Source organism: Ahaetulla prasina, chromosome 3, assembly GCF_028640845.1.
Source record: "Ahaetulla prasina isolate Xishuangbanna chromosome 3, ASM2864084v1, whole genome shotgun sequence".
Classification (NCBI taxonomy): Eukaryota; Metazoa; Chordata; class Lepidosauria; order Squamata; family Colubridae; genus Ahaetulla; species Ahaetulla prasina.
Window position 1 is genome coordinate 219,852,355 of NC_080541.1, and position 21,785 is coordinate 219,874,139.

General features: G+C 50.2%; 1 protein-coding gene across 1 annotated transcript in view; it reads left to right on the forward strand.

Annotated features, from left to right (window-relative positions):
• Positions 1-21,392, forward strand: part of SLCO4A1 (solute carrier organic anion transporter family member 4A1) — a 77,957-nt gene extending 56,565 nt beyond the window's left edge. Inside the window, exons 8-13 of the mRNA XM_058178519.1 lie at positions 982-1,177; positions 6,097-6,262; positions 9,296-9,468; positions 10,306-10,370; positions 18,023-18,171; positions 20,703-21,392. Coding sequence (XP_058034502.1) covers positions 982-1,177; positions 6,097-6,262; positions 9,296-9,468; positions 10,306-10,370; positions 18,023-18,171; positions 20,703-20,855 — 902 coding nt within the window. The 3' untranslated portion in view covers positions 20,856-21,392. The remainder of the gene's footprint in view (positions 1-981; positions 1,178-6,096; positions 6,263-9,295; positions 9,469-10,305; positions 10,371-18,022; positions 18,172-20,702) is intronic.
• The last annotated feature ends 393 nt before the right edge of the window (positions 21,393-21,785 follow it).

A 21,785-nucleotide genomic window follows, 5' to 3' on the forward strand; every position in this document is an offset into this window, starting at 1 on the left:
CTTATTACATTAGGCCAAATTTAAAATATCGATTAAAATAGTACAAAACCCCATTTAAAACTAATTTTTAAAAACTAAACCCTAGGCCAGATGCTGCCACCTGCTGAAAGTGTCGATTGTTCATTTGTTCAGCATTGTTGAACTCTTCAAAATATTTTCCCCAGAATGTTCTAAGTACTGTCAGTGCCAAGTACAGATAGTTCTCAATTTACAACAGTTCGTTTAGTGACCGTTTGAAGTGACAACTGCACTGTAAAAAGGGACTTATGACCATTTTTTTCACACTTACGGCCATTGCAAGCAACCCTATGGTCACACGGTCAAAATTCAGATGCTTGACAACTGATTCATACTTACGATGGTTGTAGTGTCCCGGGGTCATGTGATCCCCACTTGCAACCTTCTGACAAGCGACATCAATGGGGATTCACTTAACAACCGTGTTGCTAACTTAACATCATCAGATTCACTTAACAACCGTGTTGCTAACTTAACATCATCAGATTCACTTAACAACCGTGTTGCTAACTTAACAACTGCAGCGAGTCACTCAACGACTGTGGCAAGAAAGGTCGTACAATGGGGCAGAGCTCACTTAACAGCTGTCTTGCTTAGCAACCGAAATTTGGGGTGCAATTGAAGTCATAAGTCGAGTCAGTTGTCAACCGAATGTTAAATCAGGTGGCCGCAACGGTCATCAATGTGAAAAATAGTCGTCAGTCAAGTCACTTTTCTCAGTGCTGTTGTAACTTTGAACGGTCACTAAGTGAACCGTTGTAAATCGAGGACTACCTGTAGAGACTCAGCTGCCATTCTTTGCAGTTCTTAACCACCTTTGCATTTTGATCCTAATGAATGCCAGGTTAATACGATGGCTTAAATTTTAATGTAATAATAAGTTGTAAATGAAATGGAATACGATTTAAATCACAAAAAAATTAAATTTGAAAAACGACAAACCTGTTTCCTCTCCTTTGGAAGGCTACCTTGTGGTTCCGGCAGGAGGAGGCGGCACTTTCCTTGGAGGGTTCATCGTGAACAAGTTTAAGCTGCGCTGCTCAGGGATCATCAAGTTTTGTTTCATGTGCACCATGTCGAGTCTGCTGGCAATTTTCATCTTTTTTATTGATTGCCCCAATATGCCCATGGCTGGAGTCACCCAGATGCATGATGGAAGGTAAGCAGGGGAAGAACAATTTCTTTGCAAAGGAGGCTACTCCAAAAGAATAATATCACATTGCCTATCCATCCATCGATATCTATCTATCTATCTATCTATCTATCTATCTATCTATCTATCTATCTATCTATCTATCTATCATCTATCCATCCATCCATCCATCATCTCTCTCTCTCTCTCTCATCTATTTATCTATCATCTATCCATCCATCCATCCGTCCGTCCATCCATCTATCATCTCTCTCTCTCTCTCTTATCTATCTATCTATCTATCTATCTATCTATCTATCTATCTATCTATCTATCTATCTATCTATCTATCTATCTATCTATCTATCTATCTATCTATCTATCTATCTATCTATCATCTATCTATCTCTCTCTCTCTATCTATCTATCTATCTATCTATCTATCTATCTATCTATCATCTATCCATCCATCCATCCGTCCATCTATCTATCATCTCTCTCTCTCTCTCTTATCTATCTATCTATCTATCTATCTATCTATCTATCTATCTATCTATCTATCTATCTCTATCTATCTATCTATCTATCTATCTATCTATCTATCTATCTATCATCTATCTATGTATCATCCATCCATCCATCCATCTATCCATCCATCCATCCATCCATCTCTCTCTCTCTATCATTTATCTATCTATCTATCTATCTATCTATCTATCTATCTATCTATCTATCTATCTATCTATCTATCTATCTATCTATCATCTATCCATCCATCTATCCATCCATCCATCCATCTATCATCTCTCTCTCTCTTATCTATCTATCTATCTATCTATCTATCTATCTATCCAGTGGTGGGATTCAGCCAGTTCGCATCACTTCGGGAGAACCGGTTGTTAACTTTCTGAACAGTTTGGCAAACTGGTTGTTGGAAGAAATCATTAGGGCAGAGAACCGGTTGTTAAATTACTTGAATCCCACCACTCTATCTATCTATCTATCTATCTATCATCTATCTATCTATGTATCATCCATCCATCCATCCATCCATCTATCCATCCATTTATCCATCCATCCATCCATCCATCCATCCATCCAGTGGTGGGATCCTGCCAGTTTAAAAACCGGTTCGGTGATGGTGCGCTGTGCATGCACGCACAGTTTTATGAAAACTTACCTTCCGTGTTACTGCTGGGGAGTAGCACAGCTGTGACGTGGCAATCCACTCTGCCACACTAATGAGCTGTAAAGATAAAGGTCAGTAAAGCGCAGGGTTGGGCAGACAGACCCACCTGATAGTCGGAGAGAACCGGTTCACCCAAACCAGTCCGTACCAGTATAATCCCACCCCTTTATCTCTATCTATCTATCTCTTTCACCTGCCCTGTGTACTAAAATTATATCTCACTGTGTTATTTGTATCTTTCTGTCCATCCATCCACAGTATCCATCCATAATAATCATCCATCCATCCACCGACAGCATCCATCTGTCCATCCACCCATCCATCCCTGCCCTATCTACAGTATCTATGTCCATCTATCTGTCTGTCTGTATCTATTTATCAGTCATCTATCTGTTTTTCTATCACCTGTTTTATTTGCTGTAACTATAGCCAGCTAACTCTGTTGGATATAGATATTACCTATATCTATCTGTCCATTCAGCTGTCTCTCCATCCATCCATAAGTAAATACATACATACATACTTGTGTTTCCCTGAAAATAAGACCCTGTCTTATTAATTAATTAATTAATTAATTAATTCATTTATTTATTTATTTATTTAGATTTTTATACCGCCCTTCTCCCGAAGGACTCAGAAGGGCACTATTTTTTGAATAAGTGCTTGGCCTTATTTTGGGGGAGGTCTTATTATTTTGGGGCGCATGGAGCAAGATGGGGCTCCTCTTGCCATCTTACCTGATTTCCAGTTCTGCATTTAAATATTTCTGGGGAGGGCTTATTTTCGGGGGGGAGGCTTATTTTAATGTATGCGCTCAAAAGCCCGATTGGGCTTATTATCAGCGGATGTCTTATTTTCGGGGAAGCAGGGTACATACATACGTATATACATCTTATCCATAATATCTATGTCCATCTATCTATGTTGCTATCTAGCTATCCTTTATCATCTACTGCATACAGTATATCTATCCCTCACTTGCTCCCTATCATCCATTTTATCTACCTTTCCACTTATCCATCCATCCATCTTCTGATCTATGGAAGAGTGGCAACCAGAGAAGATCAACCGTGTGACAGACATTAGATTTTTAATAAATAATCCATAAATACTATAATATTTGGATTTTCTTTACAGTCTTCCAGAGAGCTTAGGGTTATACTTTTGGTGCTGGTTACCAACTTTAAAGCGCTCCATGGCATAGGACCGTGTTACTTACAGGACCGCCTACTGCCACCAGTAGCCTCCCATCGACCTGTGCGCTCCCACAGGGAGGGCCTCCTCAGGGTGCCGTCAGCCAAACAATGTCGGCTGGCGACCCCCAGGGGGAGGGCCTTCTCTGTGGGGGCTCCTGCCCTCTGGAATGAGCTGCCTCCGGACTGTGTCAACTCCCCGACCTCGGACCTTTGCATGAGCTGAAGACTCTTCTGTTCCATCGCGCAGGGCTAGCTTAAATGTAGTCTTTTAAACGGGGTTTTATTCTTATTTTAGTTTTTTAGGCCATAAATTGAATTAGTTTTTTATATTGTTCTTAACTTGTATTATATGTATTTTTTACTGGCCTATGAGCCGCCCTGAGTCCTCTGGAGAAGGGCGGTATACAAATCGAATAAATAAATAAATAAATAAATAAATAAATAAATAAATAAATAAATAAATAAATAAATAAGCTGCCTTGTATTCAATTTTGACCACTAAAATAAATGTATGGGATGGGGGAGGGGGCAGGACAGATAGGGGATGCCCTATGCCCGGTCACTCATGCTCTCGTTACCTCTTGTCTGGACTACTGCAATGCTCTCTACATGGGGCTCCCCTTGAAGAGCACCCGGAGACTTCAGCTAGTCCAGAATGCGGCTGCGCGGGTTATTGAGGGAGCGGTTCGGAGCTCCCACGTAACACCTATCCTGCGCAGACTGCACTGGCTACCTGTTGTTTTCCGGGTGCGCTTCAAGGTATTGGTTACCACCTTTAAAGCGCTCCATGGCTTAGGACCGGGCTACTTACGGGACCGTCTACTGCCGGCCTCTATCTCCCAGCGTCCGGTGCGTTCCCACAGAGAGGGACTCCTCAGGGTGCCGTCAGCCAAACAATGTCGACTGGCGACCCCCAGGGGGAGGGCCTTCTCTGTGGGGGCTCCTGCCCTCTGGAATGAGCTGCCTCCGGACTGTGTCAACTCCCCGACCTCCGGACCTTTTGCCGCGAGCTGAAAACTCTTCTGTTCCATCGCGCAGGGCTAGCTTAAATGTAGTCTTTTAAACGGGGTTTTATTCTTATTTTAGTTTTTTAGGCCATAAATTGAATCAGTTTTTTATATTGTTCTTAACTTGTATTATATGTATTTTTTACTGGCCTATGAGCCGCCCTGAGTCCTCTGGAGAAGGGCGGTATACAAATCGAATAAATAAATAAATAAATAAATAAATAAATAAGCTGCCTTATATTCAATTTTGACCACTAAAATAAATGTATGGGATGGGGGAGGGGGCAGGACAGATAGGGGGATGCCCTATGCCCGGTCACTCATGCTCTCGTTACCTCTCGTCTGGACTACTGCAATGCTCTCTACATGGGGCTCCCCTTGAAGAGCACCCGGAGACTTCAGCTAGTCCAGAATGCGGCTGCGCGGGTTATTGAGGGAGCGGTTCGGAGCTCCCACGTAACACCTATCCTGCGCAGACTGCACTGGCTACCTGTTGTTTTCCGGGTGCGCTTCAAGGTATTGGTTACCACCTTTAAAGCGCTCCATGGCTTAGGACCGGGCTACTTACGGGACCGTCTACTGCCGGCCTCTATCTCCCAGCGTCCGGTGCGTTCCCACAGAGAGGGACTCCTCAGGGTGCCGTCAGCCAAACAATGTCGACTGGCGGCCCCCAGGGGGAGGGCCTTCTCTGTGGGGGCTCCTACCCTGTGGAACGAGCTTCCCCTCGGGCTTCGACAACTACCTGACCTTAGGACCTTTCGCCGCGAACTTAAAACCTATTTATTTCGTATGGCTGGACTGGCCTGATTTTAAATTTTAAATTTTAATTGAATTTTGATGGGTTTTAAATTTCTGTAATTTTATGGGGTGTAATGTTATTTTAAATTTTCTGGCAAATTTGAATCAGTTTTTTAAGGGTTGTTTTAATTATGGTGTATGTTTCTGTTTGTATTTTATTTGCCTGTTCACCGCCCTGAGTCCTTCGGGAGAAGGGCGGTATACAAATTAAAACATTATTATTATTATTATTATTATTATTATTATTATTATTATTATTATTATTATTATTATTATTATTATTATTATTATTATTATTATTATTATATTACAGTTGAGGTATGAGACATTGATACAATAGGTGCCCAAGGATGCTGTACACTCATGGCTGACATGAATTGCAACATCACTTAGACTTACATACCGCTTCATAGTGCTTTTACAGCCCTCTCTAAGCAGTTTACAAAGTCAGCATATTGCCCCCAACAATCTGGGTCCTCGTTTTACCAACCTCAGAAGGATAGAAGGCTGAGTCAACCTGGAGTCGGTCAGGATCGAACTGCTGGCAGTGGGCAGAGTCAGCCTGCAATACTGCATTCTAACCACTGCGCCACCACAGCTCAAGAATGCCCCTTCTTGAGCATCAAATGACTATTGAGATATACCAGTAATCCTTAGCTGAGTAAATCTCCTTCTAGCCTTGCATGTTGTTTTCAAGTGTCCCAACTTAGGATGCTAGAAAGAAAAGATATTGACCAACGATCTTCTTTTGTTTAGCATCCTCCTGCAAGGTCACCTCAACTTGTCTGACCCCTGCAACATGGACTGCCATTGCCTGCGTGAGACCTACAATCCCGTGTGTGGGGACGATGGCATCACTTATTACTCGCCCTGCCATGCTGGTTGCAAGAAAGCATCAATAAACCATGATAACGGGGAAAAGGTATGTGGGGGATGTCAGTCTTCACTTGTTCTCCAAGTCCTTCTCATATCCAAACCCTGTTGATGTGTAACCAAAGGACTGAGATTGACTCTGTGTGTGTAGGTCTATGGAGATAGGATAGGATAGGATAGAACCAGAACCAGAACCAGAACCAGAACCAGAACCAGAACTTGGAAGGGACCTTGGAGGTCTTACAGTTCAAACCACTGCTTAGGCAGGAAATCCTATACCCATATGACGAACCTATGGCACGTGTGCCGGAAGTGGCATGCAGAGCCATGAAGCCTGGCACATGTGGTGTTGTCCTCTTCCGGGTTTCCGGGGCATGCATGTGCACTGGCCAGCTAGTCTTCTGGCTACAGGTGCACAAGCACGTGCGATGATCAGCTGGCTTTCACTTGTGCAGTAGCGGCCAGCTGATTGTCGTGCATGCGTGCGTGCCAATAACCAGAAGACTAGCTGGCCGGTGCGCATGCGTACACCGGAAACCCAGAAGTTCATTCCCAGTGCGCACATACAAACCAGGCAGCTCCTCTTAGCGCAGGTGCACACCGGCCATGCCATCGCCCGCATGCAGCCCCGGGACATCCACCCTTTGCCAGCTAGGACTGCTGCCATTAGTTGCTCCCCTGTGTCCACCTGCCTGCCTGATCACTGCCACTGCCGCTGCAAGGAAAGGCCCCGAAGCTTCACTGCCTGGGATCCACGTGGCCTGCCACAGTGGGAGGCCAGGTATGGCTGGCTGGACACTGCCCGGAATGCAAGGCTGGCAGGAGGAGGAGCCACCATTGCCTCTTCCAGTGTGAATGGTCTGCTGCCACAGCCTGCTGCCACCCTCTCTGCCCTGCCGGCTGCTCCTGCCACTGCCAGGGAAGTTGCAGCGTGAGAACTGCAGCCGCCAGGGGTGAGGGGGTGGCGGCGGCAAGGATGGGCAGGCTAGGGCTTCCCTGTCTCCCTGCCCAAGCAGGCTTCTGACACAGCCCCAGGCCTCTGGGGTGAGGGATTGAAGCCTGGCCTGCTGCTCCTGGCGCTGCCGGGGAAGCGGCAGCCTGAGAAGCACCACTGCTGAGGGCAAGGGGGTGGTAGTGGCAAGGATGGGTGAGCCAGGGCATCCTGTCTCCCCATCCAAACAGGCTTCTGGCATGGCTCCAGGCCTCCGGGGGGAAGGATTGAAGCCCCAGCCCGCTACACCGCCGCCTCCCCCCCCGCCCTGTTTTGGGCCTGGAAAGCCTGGAAAGCTTCCTGCACCAAACTTTGCCAGTGTGAATGGCCTGCCAGCCTTGCTGTCCGGGCAGCATCCAGCCGTGCTAGCCATGCTGGTGCTGCCTGGAGCGCAACTTGGGCAAGCCATTCGTGACGACAAAGGTTGGTGCAACTCTCTCCCACCACTTCTTCTAAGGGAGCATGACCACTTCCCAGCCGGCACACCTCTTACCACTTACTATGACCACTTCCTGGCTGGTGGGTCTCCATGAGTGAGGAGCTACGCTCTCCTCTGGTCCTCCTGGGGCAGCTCACCTCCCCACCAGCAGCTTCTCCTTCTCCTGGCTGTTCCAGGAGCAGCCTCTGCCTCTTATCCGGCACGAACGGCCTGCTGCTGCAGCCTGCCACTGCCCTCTCTGCCCCACTGGCTGCTCCTGCCACTGCCAGGGCAGCAGCACCACGAGAACGCAACCGCCGGGGGGAAGGGGGTGGTGGTGGCAAAGATGGGCAGGCCAGAGCTTCCCTGTCTACCCAACCAAGCAGAATTCTTGCACAGCTCCAGGTCTTTGGGGGGAGGGAGGGAAGCCCCAGCCTGCTGTTCCTGGTGCCACCAGGGAAGCAGATGCGCAAGAACCGCTGCCACTGGGAAGTGGATAATGCATAACTGGATATTGTGGCCTGAATTTAGGGATGTGTCGTGTCCCACCCCCACTCCGACGAACGAGTCAAGGAAGTCCATAACAAACTTGGCAACAAAGCCTCTGCAGCTTGCCAAGTTCCTTTGAGGGTTATCAGGGTAGGCAGGAGTCCAAGACTTCAGCGATAGGGTCCGGTATCAGCAAACTAGATAAGACTTTGCTTGACTCAAGGTTGGCATGCCAAAAGCAGGTCCTTTATATAGGCTGTGGGGTGTGGCTCCATTACTCAGCATTTATCCAGGCCTGCCCCACCCTTCCTTCTGCTGGCGTCGCCTCTCAGATCTCCGGAAGCGAGGGTCCACCCACTTTGAATTGTCTTCAGCTGGATATGCTGTCAGCATCTGGGAAAGGGAGGGGTCAGAGGGAGTAGGCCCGAGTAATTCCAGCACCTGGCTGGCTTCCTGCTCTGAAGGCTGAGCCAAAGGAACACATGCTGTATGAGTGAGGTTTATTGGACTACTCCTTTCACTCCTTGAATCCTGTCCGGGCATGGGGCCAGGGCCAGGGGCTGGAGGCATGACAGGCTGTTCATCTTCATTATCAGACTTGTATTCTGATAAAAGGCCCGGTTGGAGACGGGAGGGGCCCGGCTGAGGAGAGGAGGGAGGACGAGTCACAACAGGATGTTTGCATGCAAAATATGAGCTGTACCACTCAGCTTTCATTTGTTTCCCCTGAGTAACATTGGCCAGACAAAAGAAATAGACACCAATGCGTTACAGTGTGTAGTGGCTGTTCTAAAAAGGGGTGAAATGCTACCGGTTCGCTCTGGTTTGGGCAAACTAGTAATGATAAAAACTAGTACTAGTTTTTACTAGTAGTAAAAAAAAGCTACTGGTTCCTCTGAACCGATATTTCCAACGATCAGCTGTGCCACGTGGTTTAGCTTTGCTAGAAAGCAGGAAATCCTGCTTTCTAGCGAAACTAAATCGCGCAGCACAGCTGATCCCCTCTCACTATTCTACTCACCCAAACCTCCTTTTGGCGGGTAATGTGCATGTGTGTGGAACATGTGTTTGGCATACACTGTGCGTGTGCATGCATAGCGTGTACATGGTGCATATGCGCAGCCAGCAAACCGGTAGCAAACCAGTTCAGATTTCACCACTGTCTACTATCCTTGTTTCCCAAGGTTTATCATGAATGCAGCTGCATTGTTGGACCCAACACTTCAGTGTCCAGCCTGGCTATGGCAGGGAAGTGTACATCTTCATGTGAAAGAAGGACTCTTCTCTTGGTTTTCATGTTTGTTATCATTCTCTTCACATTCCTAAGTAGCATTCCTGCATTAACAGCTACATTGCGGTAAGCCACAAAGAAATAAGACTTATTTTCTCAAAGCTGAACCAAAAAGAATGTTTTTTTAAGCCATTTAAATGAGGGGTCTCCAAACTTGGCCACTTTAACACTTGGGGACTTCAATTCCCAGAGTTCCTCAGTCAGCAAACTTGGCCACTTTAACACTTGAGGACTTCAATTCCCAGAGTTCCTCAGTCAGCAAACTTGGCCACTTTAAGACTTGGGAACTTCAATTCCCAGAATTCCCCAGCCTGCATGGCTAGGTGAGGAATTTTGGGAGTTGAAGTCCACAAGTCTTAGAGTGGCCAAGTTTGGAGAATCCTGATAAAAACTCCAGCACCCCTTTCTTTCTTTCTTTTTTAAATTAAGTCTGCAGATAAATTAGTTGTTACTCCAGATCAACATTGGCTATAAGAACAAAACTGGGTTTACTCTACATTTTAAATCCTAACTTGATGTGAGAGCAAACCAGAAATGGCTATAGTTGTATATGGTGACCACAGATATAGCTAGTGGGATAGTCTGGTTGTTCACACAACCTGCTTAAAATGATTGCCTAAGTACCTACAACATCCCGAACGGTCACTAAATAAACTGCTTTAAGTCGAGGACTACTGGTACATAAGAAATGGCATTTGCGTTACAACACACATTTGTCATTTCTGCTTGTCTCATCTCCAAGAGATCCCTGGCCATTGTCCAGCAAGTTTTACTCATCCTTGTATGGTTACTTCATTCTCACAGTTAATGTTATGGGGAAAAATACAGAACGGTTGTGTACGAATCACTCTGTAGCTGATCCTGCTTGCCTTTGATTTTAAATGTTTGTTTTATGTGTCCTAGGTGTGTTTCCGACAGACAGCGGTCATTTGCACTAGGAATTCAATGGATTGTTGTGAGAACGCTAGGTATAGTATCCAGACAAAATCTGTAGCCTTCTCCATGTTTTGTCTTAATTAGGATACGCTAAACCAGGGATGTCAAACTCAATTTCATTGAGGGGCCACATTAAGGTTGTATTTGACCTCGGGGGGCTGGGGTGTGTGTGACCAGGGTAGGAATAGCCAGTGGTCACTTGTATCAGTGCTTAAGGTGGCCCGAGTGCTATGCCAGCAAAAACAGGCTCCTGAACTGCGTTTTTGGCTGCAACTACTTCTTGCAACCTTCTGCCAGCGAAAATGCAGCTCAGGAGGATGCGTGGACCTTGCAAGCTGCATTTTCGGCTGTGACGGCCTCCTGCAACCCTCTGCCAGCGAAAACAGAGCTCGGGAGGGTAATTTTCACTGGCAGAGGCACCATGGGCTGGTCCTATGTTGTTTCCAGGTCAGCCCTGCTGTCGTGTCCCACTTCTCCGCCGATGGCCGGGTCAGGGAAATCCGAATCAGGCGTGCCTCTGCAGCTCTGCCAAAGTCCTAGCAAAGTCCTCAGGGCAGGCAGGAGACCAGAAAGTGACTTCAGCAAGATATGTTTAGACTTTGCCTGACTCAGAGAATGCCAGAAAGCAGATCCTTTATATAGGCCATGGGGCTCCATGGCTCCATGACTCAGCACTTATCCAGGCCTGCCCCTCCCTTCCTTCTGTTGCCTCCGTCTATCAAGTCTTCTGACGCGAGGGTCACTCCACTCTGCAGCTGTTGGCAATTGACCTCCCTCAGGCTCACATGCTGTGGAGGAGGGGGAGGGGTCTAGTTGCTCCGTTTTCCTGGGCATGGAGCCAGAACTGGGGGCTGGAGATACTTCCTCCTCTTCAGCCTGTCTGGGCATGGAGCCAGGGCTGGGGCCGGGAGGCATACTAGGACATTCCTCCATGTTTGGAAGCAGATAAGAAGGCCCCGGCTGTGGTGAGATCGGACGAGACACAACACCTGCTGGCCAGATCGAAGCACTGTGGAGGCCACATCCAGCCTATGGGCTTTGAGTTTGACACCTCTGCTGTAAACCAATGGCTCCCAACCTGTCGTGTCCCACTCCTCCGCTGACGGCTGGGTCCGGGAAATCCGAATCAGGCTTGCCTCTGCAGCTCTGCCCAAAGTCCTAGCAAAGTCCTCAGAGCAGGCAGGAGACCAGTAAGTGACTTCAGCAAGATAAGTTTGACTTTTGCCTGACTCAGAGACTGCCAGAAAGTAGCTCCTTTATATAGGCCATGGGGTGTGGCTCCATGACTCAGCACTCATTAAGGCCTGCCCCTCCCTTCCCTCTGTTGCCTCCGCCTCTCCAATCTTCTGATGCGAGGGTCACTCCAATCAGCTGTTCTTGGGAGTAAACCCTCCTCAGGCTCACCTGCTGTGGAGGAGGGGGAGGGGTCTAGCTGCTCCGTTTGCCTGGGCATGGAGTCAGGGCTGGGGCAGGGAGATGCTCCTTCTTCTGCAGTTTGTGTGGGCATGGAGCCAGGACTGGGACCGGGAGGCATACATTCCTCAGTGTTGGGGAGCAGGTAAGAAGGCCCCGGCTGCTCTGAGGGCGGGCAAGACACAACACTATCCCTCACCGCAGGGCCCTTCCCCCGGGGCTGACGATCGGGATGCGGTCGGGCCGGGTTCTGCTCGTGGAAGGCCCGCACCAGGTCCGGGGCGTGGACGTCGGAGGCGTTGACCCAGGTGAACTCGGTCCCGTACCCTTGCCACGCAACCAGGTATTGGAAGCGCCCCTTCAGCCAGCGGGAGTCGCGTATGCTGTGCACCTCGTACTCCTCCGCCCGTCCTCGTCGACAGCGACGGGTGGCGCCCGGGCGCGGAGGAGGCAGCGGGGCCTCAGGGACCAGCAAGGACCGATGGAAGACGGGATGGATCCGCATGGAACGCGGCAGGGTCAATCGGTAGGCCACCGGATTGATGACCGCCTCGGCGAACGGACCGATGAACCGGTGGTCCAGTTTCTTCGCCGGCGGTCGGACGGGAGATGCTGTGGAGAGCCACACGGTCTCCGACCACCAGTGGGGTGTTGCCCGTCGGGAACGATCGGCGACCGCTTGTAGTCCTCCTTCGCCCGATTCAGCTGCCGGCGCACCATCTGCTGGACGCGTGCAACTCGGAGAGAAAGGACTGTGTCTCGGGAACCGGGAGTCCGGGGCGCCAGAGGAAGAGCGGATGGTACCCCAAGTTGGCCAGGAGCAGGGTGGTCTGGGTGGAGGTGTGTTGGGAGTTGTTGAATGCGAACTCCGCCAGGGACAGGTAATCGGCCCAGTTGTCCTGCTGTTGGTTCACGAAGCACCGGAGGTACTGCTCCAGGGCCGATGATCTTCTCCGTCCGCCGTCGGTCTCCGGATGGTGCGCCGGCGACAGGCACACCTGCACCTCAATGCGGCCATCAGGCTCTTCCAAAAGCGGGCCGTGAACTGCACCCCACGGTCCGACACCACCCTGTCCGGCAGGCCGTGGAGGCGGAAGGCGTGCTGCAAGAAGAGGCGGGCTGTCTTGGTGGCGGTGGGGAGCCCGCGGCACGGGATGAAGTGGGGCATCTTGGTGAGCATGTCCACCACCACCAGCACCGTGGTGAACCCGAGGGCGGCAGGTCCGTCAGGAAGTCCATGGAAATCGCCCCCCAGGGTCTGTCAGGAGTCGGCAAGGGCTGGAGGAGACCGGGAGGGGCCCCCGTGGCGGCCTTGGCTTGCCGGCACGGCACGCAGGACGTCACATAGGCATGGACATCATGCCGCACCCGGGGCCACCAGAAGGTCCGCGTTACCAGGTTGAGAGTCTTGAAAAACCCGAAATGGCCCGCGGCAGGGTTGTCGTGGCACTGGGTCAGGACGAGGACGGAGCGGCCACGTGGGCACATACAACCGCCCCCGGAACTTGAGTACGTCGTCTTCCAATGTCCACGGAGACGTGGGGCCCGCCTCCGCTCGCCGCTGCTGAGACCAGGCGTCTTGGCGCTGCGCCTCTCGCACCCGGGCCCGTAAGTCCACCGGTTCCCGGGCGGCGGCCAAGGCTTCCGCCGGCAGTACAGTCCGTGGAGGAAGAGGGTCTTGGGCGCTCAGGTACTCCGGCTTACGGGACAGGGCGTCCGCCCTCCGGTTGTGGCCACTGGGGATATAGGTGACGCGGAAGTTGACCCGGGCAAAGACCAGCGCCCCCCGGATCTGCCGCTGGTCCACCTCCCGAGCCGTGGTGAGATGTTCGAGGTTCCGATGGTCCGTTCGGACCTCCACCTGATGCCGGGCCCCCTCCAGGTGGTGCCGCCACGCCTCGAACGCGGCCTTGATAGCCAGCAACTCCTTTTCCCAGATGGTATAGTTGCGCTCGGAAGGGTTGAGCTTCCGCGAGTAGTACGCGCAGGGAAAAAGAGTGCCGCCATCCGCCGGGGCCTGTAGCAGCACCGCTCCGAGGGCGACGTTGGGCGTCCGTCTCCACCACGAAGGCGGTGCGGGTCGGGATGTCGCAGGATGGGCTCCGTGACAAAGCCTTCCTGAGAGCCGTGAAGGCTTCCTCCTGCGGGGACCCCACGGGCAGGACCTTCTTCTGAAGGAGCTGGGTGGCGGGCCGCCAGCGTGGCGAAGCCCGGGATGAAGGTCCGATAGTAATTGGCGAAGCCCAGCAGCCGCTGGACATCCTTCACCCGACGCGGGGCTTCCCAGCTGCTCAGGGCCTCCACCTTGCGCGGGTCCATGGCGATCCCCTCGGGTGAGAGGATGTGCCGAGGAACTCAATGGGCGACGGAGGAAAAACACTTCTCCAGCTTGGCGTGAGCTGGTGCTCCGCAGGCGCTGCAGGACCAGGCGGAGGTGCTGGAGGTGACTTTCCTGGACCGAGTAGACCAGGATGTCGTCAGGTAGATCACCACGAACCGATCCAACATGTCCCGGAACACATCGTTCATAAAATGTTGGAAGGCGGCGGGGCGTTGGTCAGCCGAGCGGCATGACCGTGTACTCGTAGTGTCCGTGCGGGTGCGACGCCGTCTTCCACTCGTCCCTTCACGCATCCGCACCAGGTTGTAGGCCCCGGAGGTCGAGCTTGGTAAAGATGGAGGCCTCCGCAGCGGTCCATCAGCTCCGGGATGGCGGCGGGGTAGCGATTCCGCACCGTGATGGCGTTCAGCGGCGGTAGTCGCAACACAGGCGCAAATCCCGTCTTCTTTTTTACGAAGAGGACCGGGGCCGACAGAGGGGACTTGGAAGGCCGGATGAACCCTCGGGCCAGATTTTTGTCCAGAAAGTCCCTGAGGGCGGCCAACTCGGGCTCGGACATGGAATACAGGCGTCCCGTGGGCAGCGGGCGCGGGTTGCAGGTCCACGGGCAGTCGTGGGGCGGTGCGGGGTAAGCGGTCCGCCTCCTTTTCGCTGAAGCCGTCAGCGAAGTCCTGCAGCTCCGGGGGCACGGCGACGGCCGGGGTGAAGACGTCCTGGCCGGCGCAGGTGTGGCGGATGTGGTCGACACACTGCAGGCTGGGAAACGAGATGGCGTTCGCGACCAGGCCACCTGAGGTCGTGCGTCCGCAGCCAGGCCAGTCCGAGGATCACTGGGAAGTGGAGGTCCGCTGTCACGTGAAGCGAATCGCCTCCTCGTGGTCCCCGATGGCGGCGCAAGGGCTGCGTGGCGGTTAATGGGTCCGCCACCAGCTCCCTCCCGTCGATGGTCTCGGCGCTCATCGGAGGTCTACGGAACCAAGGGGACACCAAAATGGTCCACGAAGGCCCGGTCCATAAAGTTCGTGGTGGCCCCTGAATCCACCAGCGCGTGTGCGGGATCCCTTCCGGCGGTCACCCACCACACCGGGTGTCCAAAATCAGGTGCCGAGGGGCCCAGGGTCCACGTCGGCCATGTCTGGCGGGGCTTGGTCCGTGCCCGCCTAGGGTTTCCCTGGGCCGGGCCTGCCCTTCCCGACTGGCCAGGCGGGATTCGGGACGGGCGTCGTGTTCCGCCGCTTCCTGGGGCATGCGGCGGCGAAATGGCGGGCTCCCACAGTACAAGCACAGCCCCCTTGGCGCCTCGGCTCCGCTCCTGGGCCGTCAGGCGAGGCCTGGCGCTCCTAACTCCATGGGCTCCTCGGCGGCAGCCACGGCCGGGTGGCCGGGGCGGGGGCCGGCAGGTCGAGGAGGCGGCGGTCTTTGACGGTTGCGGGCGGCGACAGGACGGGCGTTGCTGGAGGCGGGTGTCGAGGCGCAGGCAGAGGGCACCAGGTCAGCGAGGTCATGGCGCCTCCACCGAGCCAGCTCGTCCTGCAGCTCTTCCGAAGGCCCCTCTTGAGCAGCGTCCGCTAGTGCCGTGTCGTTCCAGTCCGAATCATGGCACAGCAACCGGAATTCGCGATGTACTCCCGGGCGGGGCCCTTGTTGGATCTCTCCGGCGCCAGGCAGCCGTCTGGGCCCGCACAGGGTCTTCATACATCAGGCGTGGTGCCCCAGAACCCCTGGTAGTCCGCCAGCAAGGGGCTGTCCCTGAGCACCAAGGCGTGGCCCACTCGCAGCCTGGCCAGACAACAGGTTCATCACGAAGGCCACCCTGGCCCGGTCATCTGGAAAGTCCCCGGCCGCATTGCCATGTAGGTCTGGCACTGGGCCATGAAGGCCGGGAACATCTCCATCCGTCCTGAGAACTTCTCCGGCACCGGTACCGGGCTGTGGCGCTGAGGAGGAGGAGGAGGAGGAGGTTGGACTGCTGGGGCATTCCCAGCAGCCAGTTGAGCAGTCAGCTGGGCGACTTGCTGTTGCAGTTGCTGGTTGTCTGTTTGTAGCTGCTGCACAATCAGCGCCAGCTGTTGCAGATCCATCTTGTAGATGTGTGAGCCAGGCAAGATGTCGTGTCCCACTCCTCCGCTGACGGCTGGGTCCGGGAAATCCGAATCAGGCTTGCCTCTGCAGCTCTGCCCAAAGTCCTAGCAAAGTCCTCAGAGCAGGCAGGAGACCAGTAAGTGACTTCAGCAAGATAAGTTTGACTTTTGCCTGACTCAGAGACTGCCAGAAAGTAGCTCCTTTATATAGGCCATGGGGTGTGGCTCCATGACTCAGCACTCACTAAGGCCTGCCCTCCTTCCTCTGTTGCCTCCGCCTCCAATCTTCTGATGCGAGGGTCACTCCAATCAGCTGTTCTTGGGAGTAAACCCTCCTCAGGCTCACCTGCTGTGGAGGAGGGGGAGGGGTCTAGCTGCTCCGTTTGCCTGGGCATGGAGTCAGGGCTGGGGCAGGGAGATGCTCCTTCTTCTGCAGTTTGTGGGGGCATGGAGCCAGGACTTGGGCCGGAAGGCATACATTCCTCAGTGTTGGGGAGCAGGTAAGAAGGCCCCGGCTGCTCTGAGGGCGGGCAAGACACAACACAACCTTTTGGGCACCAGGGACTGGTTCTATGGAGAAAGGTTTTTCCGTGGACCAGAGGGGACGTGGTTTAGTGTGCTGCCTGCCTCACGTAGATGGGGCTTAGCTTGTTTGCACAGCCCAGTTGCTGGCATGCCACGGACTGATGCCAGTCCACGGACCCGGAGTTGGGGACCCCTGCTCCAAACTGCTGAAATTTTGGCATGTCAGAATATGGCCCAGGTAGTCCTTGACTTACCACCATTCGTTTAGTGACCATGTGAAGTTGTGACTATGACCATTTTTCACACTTATGGCCATTGCAGTATCCTTATGGTCAGGTGATCAAAATTTGGATGCTTGGCAACTGGCATGTATTTATGATGGTTGCACTATCCGGGGATCATGTGATCACCATTAGTGACCTTTCCAACCAGAAGTCAGTCAGGGAAACCCAGTTCATTTAAGGTAAAGGTAAAGGTTCCCCTCGCACGTATGTGTTAGGTGTTCCCGACTCTAGGGGGCGGTGCTCATCTCCGTTTCAAAGCCAAAGAGCCAGGGCTGTCCGAAGACATGTCCGTGGTTATGTGGCCGGCATGACTCAATACCAAAGGTGCACAGAACACTGTTACCTTCCCACCGAAGGTGGTCTCTATTTTTCTACTTGCATTTTTTAAATGCTTTCAAACTGCTAGGTTGGTAGAAGCCAGGGCAAGTAACGGGAGCTCACCCTGTTATGCAGCATTCGGGATTTGAACCCCTGAACTGCTGACCTTTCAATCGACAAGCTCAGCATCTTAGCCATTAAGCCCACCACATCCCTTGTAGGTTCACTTAATGCCTGCATTATTCACATAACACCTGAAGTGATTCGCTTCAGAACTGTGGCCAAAAGGTCATAAAATGGAGCAAAACTCACTTAATGACTGCCTTAGTTTGCAGTGTAGTGAAAATTTGGGGCTCCGTTGTGGTCATAAGTCGAGGACTACCTGTATAGACGCTGAGCTTTTGTGAAGGATGATACTTTTGTTCTTATGCTATCAATGGGAACATATATAAGGTTGATCTTGGAACTGGTATTTTTTTTTAAAGAGGTCGTGAACCGTTCTGAGTGGATATTGTCTTACCACCTGTTCTTTCGGAGTAATTTTTTTTTTTCCATTTATGAACTTGGCCAGTGGAGACTTTCAAAATAAATCAGATTCCAACAAAGACAAGTTGAAATATGATTGACACCCCGGAATCAAACACTCCAGCTATTCCAGAAGTAATTTGTGTAATATGAAATGTTTGATATATACGACACCTCTCGTTTCTGTCTTTTGATAGGGAGCATCCCGGGCCCCATTGCTTTTGGGTCGATGATTGACAAGTCATGCCTTCTGTGGCAGAGTCAATGTGGTGAACAAGGATCTTGTTATGTCTATCAGAACTCCTCCATGAGTCGATATACCCTGATCGCTGGTCTGATATTCAAGGTAATCCTGGATTATAGCAACAACAGCAGCAGACTTCTATAGACTTATATACCGCTTTGTAGTGCTTTACAACCGGGGTCCCTAACCTTTGTGGGTTGGCTGCAGAGGTGGTATTCAGCTGGTTTGGGCGAACCGGTAGTAGCGACCTCCACCCCGGCGCTATGCCATCCTATTTAGCCACACTTTCAAGCCGTGCACATGCGTGGAAGCCACACGTGTGAGCAAAGCGCAGGCGCAGAAGGCCATGCACAAGTATGTAGGTGTTGGCGCTCATATTTTCGGTGCTGGGCGAACCGGTAGGTAAATTATGTGAATCCCACCTCTGGTTGGCGGCCTGGCTGGGAGGAAAGAAGAGCCCTCCGCTCGTGCAGCCAGGTTGTGAATAGGCCATGGCCTGATAATAGGCATGGCCCACATGTTCAGCACCTCTGCTTCAACACCCTCTGGACTGTTTTACAGAGTCAGCATATTTCCCCCAACAATCTGCGTCCTCATTTTACTGACCTTGGAAGGATGGAAGGCTGAGCCAACCTTGAGCCAGTCAGGATATGGCGGCTCATTTAAGGAGACCTCGATACAAAACTCTCCTGCAGGGTAGTCCTCGGCTTGCAACCATTCGTTTAGTGACCATTGGAAGCTAGAACAGCACTGGGGAAAAAGCAGCTTATGAGCATGTTTCACTTATGACCGTTGCAGCATCCCCAACAGTCATGTGACCAAAATTCAGAGCATGGCAGCCGGCAGGTATTTGTGACAGTTGCAATGTCTTGTCATCATGACCTTTTGCAACCTAACAAGCAAAGTCAATGGGGAAACCAGATTCACTTAACAACCGTGTTACTAACTTAGCAACTGGAGCGATTCACTTGAGAACTGTGGCAAGGAAGGTCGTACAGTGGGGCAAAACTCACTTAAGAACCGTCCTGTTTAGCAGCGGAAAGTGCGGGCTCAGTTGTGGTTGCAAGTCAAAGACTACCTGTAGTTCAGTCAAACAGAATAGAGCTGGAAGGGACCTTGGAGATCTCCAAGCAAACTGACAGCGAACAGCACTCCATACTAACCCTGATGATGTTATCTAGTTGGGTAATGAAATGTCTGCAACAAAACAAGCAAGTTCAGAGAGCACCAAAGACCCTTCATAGCTATCTATCATCTCTGTCTGTCTGTCTATCCATCCATCCATCTATCCATCTATCTATTGTCTGTCTGTCTATCTCTATTGTCTGTCTGTCTGTCTGTCTATCTATCTCTATTTATCTATCTATCCATCTATCTATCTATTGTCTCTGTGTGTGTCTGGCTGGCTGTCTGCCTACCTATCTATCAACTAGCTAACTAGCAGTAGCACTGATGATGTTACCTAGTTGGGTAATGAAATGTGCAAGAAAACAAGCACGCTCAGACAGCACCAAGAATCCTTCGTATCTATCTATCTATTATATCTATCTATCTATCTATCTATCTATCTATCTATCTATCTATCTATCTATCTATCTATCTATCTATCTCTCTATCTCTCTATCATCTATCTATCTATCTATCCACCCATCCAGTCTGTCTTTTTCAGTTTATCTCTCTCTCTCTAGCTAGCTAGCTAGCTATATATCTCTCTCACCATCTCTCACTCATCTGTCTGTCTATCTATCTATCTATCTATCTATCATCTATCTATCTATCCACCCATCCAGTCTGTCTTTATCAGTTTATCTCTCTCTCTCTCTAGCTAGCTAGCTATATATATCTCTCACCATCTCTCACTCATCTGTCTGTCTATCTATCTATCTATCTATCTATCTATCTATCTATCTATCTATCCATCCATCCATCCATCCAGTCTGTCTTTCTTAGTTTATCTCTCTCTCTCTAGCTAGCTAGCTATATATATCTCTCACCATCTCTCACTCATCTGTCTATCTGTCTGTCTGTCTATCTATCTATCTATCTATCTATCTATCTATCTATCTATCTATCTATCTATCTATCTTATTTAATCATCTATCATCTAATCAACTAATTATCTAGCTATGTCTAGCTATATATTTCTGTATCATCTATATATCTATTATATCTATCTATCTATCTATCTATCTATCTATCTATCTATCTATCTATCTATCTATCTATCTATCATTTAGTTAATCATCTATCTATCATCTACCTAATATCTAATTATCTAGCTATATATTTCTGTATCCTCTCTCTCTCTCTCTCTCTCTCTCTCTCTCTCTATCTATCGATCTATCTATCATCTAGCTAGCTAGCACTATCACTAATGATGTTACCTAGTTGGTAATGAAACATCTGCAAGAAAATAAGCAAGCTCAGAGAGCACTGAGGACTCCTAGTGTTGAGGACTAACTGTACTTTGCAATCTGGAGTGGCATCGTGCTAATGTTTTAGACTCGCTTGGTTCATCCAATCAGTTCCAGCTCCGATTCTCTTTTTGTTCTTTTGTATTCCGAGAAACTGGGGACACGTAGGAACAGCCTTCTTGCTGAAAGATTAAAACCCCAAATTTGGATGTCTTACAGGTGATGGGCTCGTGTTTCTTCCTACTAGCCTGCATGCTCTACAAAGCCCCTTCCCCGGAATCTCTCCACAGCAGCTCGGCCGTCTCCGAAAATGGCACCTGGGATGTTCAGGAAAGTAAATCTTCACAGCGGTCTTCTGGCGGGGATGTATAGCCTTTGGGCTACCACAAACAACTGTCTCATAATTGCCCAGAAACTGTGGCAAAAGAATGTCTTACAGGTCTCTTTTTGCAGATTTGACTTCTTTTCCTCCTTTTGCAGCAAAAAAACCCCACAATTTTGTGAAGATCTACTATTGTTCCTTTTTGTGTGTGTACGTGTTTTTTTTTTCCCCCACAAGCAGCAAAAGCACATGGCAAAACTTGAATCCTCGCCTTTCCACTGTGTAAAGAGTGAGCTAAGGAAGAGATGAGTAGTTTCATTTTCTCCTGGATCTGGACTGCAATTCCGAGATGGTCTTGGAATATTTTTTTTAAAAAAGAAAGAAAATGGAAAGCGACAACTTTTGCAGGGTGCAGGAAGTTTTTTTTTTTTTTGTTGTTGTTACTTGCTCACTCGCTTGATGGAGTGTTTTGATCTTGTATTTAGACACCAGATCTGACCTCAAGATTTGTGCCATCTGTTTTCTCCACTTCTTACAGTATTAATTTATTTAAAGAAGGGCTAAACATAACTTTATACCAGGGGTCTCCAACCTTGGCAATTTTAAGCCTTGGTGGGCTTCAACACCCACGCTTTGCTGGCTGGGGAATTCTGGGAGTTGAAGTCCGCCAAGGCTTAAAAATGCCAAGGTTGGGGACCCCTGCTTTATACCATTCCTTTACAAAGCACTAAAGAAGCCAACTATCACCATGCACTGGACCACATATTCAAGCTGGTGTAAAATCTTTGGTATAAATGAGGTATAAATATCGTCTAGCCAACCTATCGTTTGTTGATTAAAAATGTGAAATCTTTCGTAGGCATTTCTTTTCTTTTTTCTTTTTTTTGGGGTGGGGTGGGGTCTGTTATTGCTTGATGGTTGCAATGTTTCAGAAGCTTGCGGGAATAAATCTGCTTGTCGTAGATGAACTATCTAACACA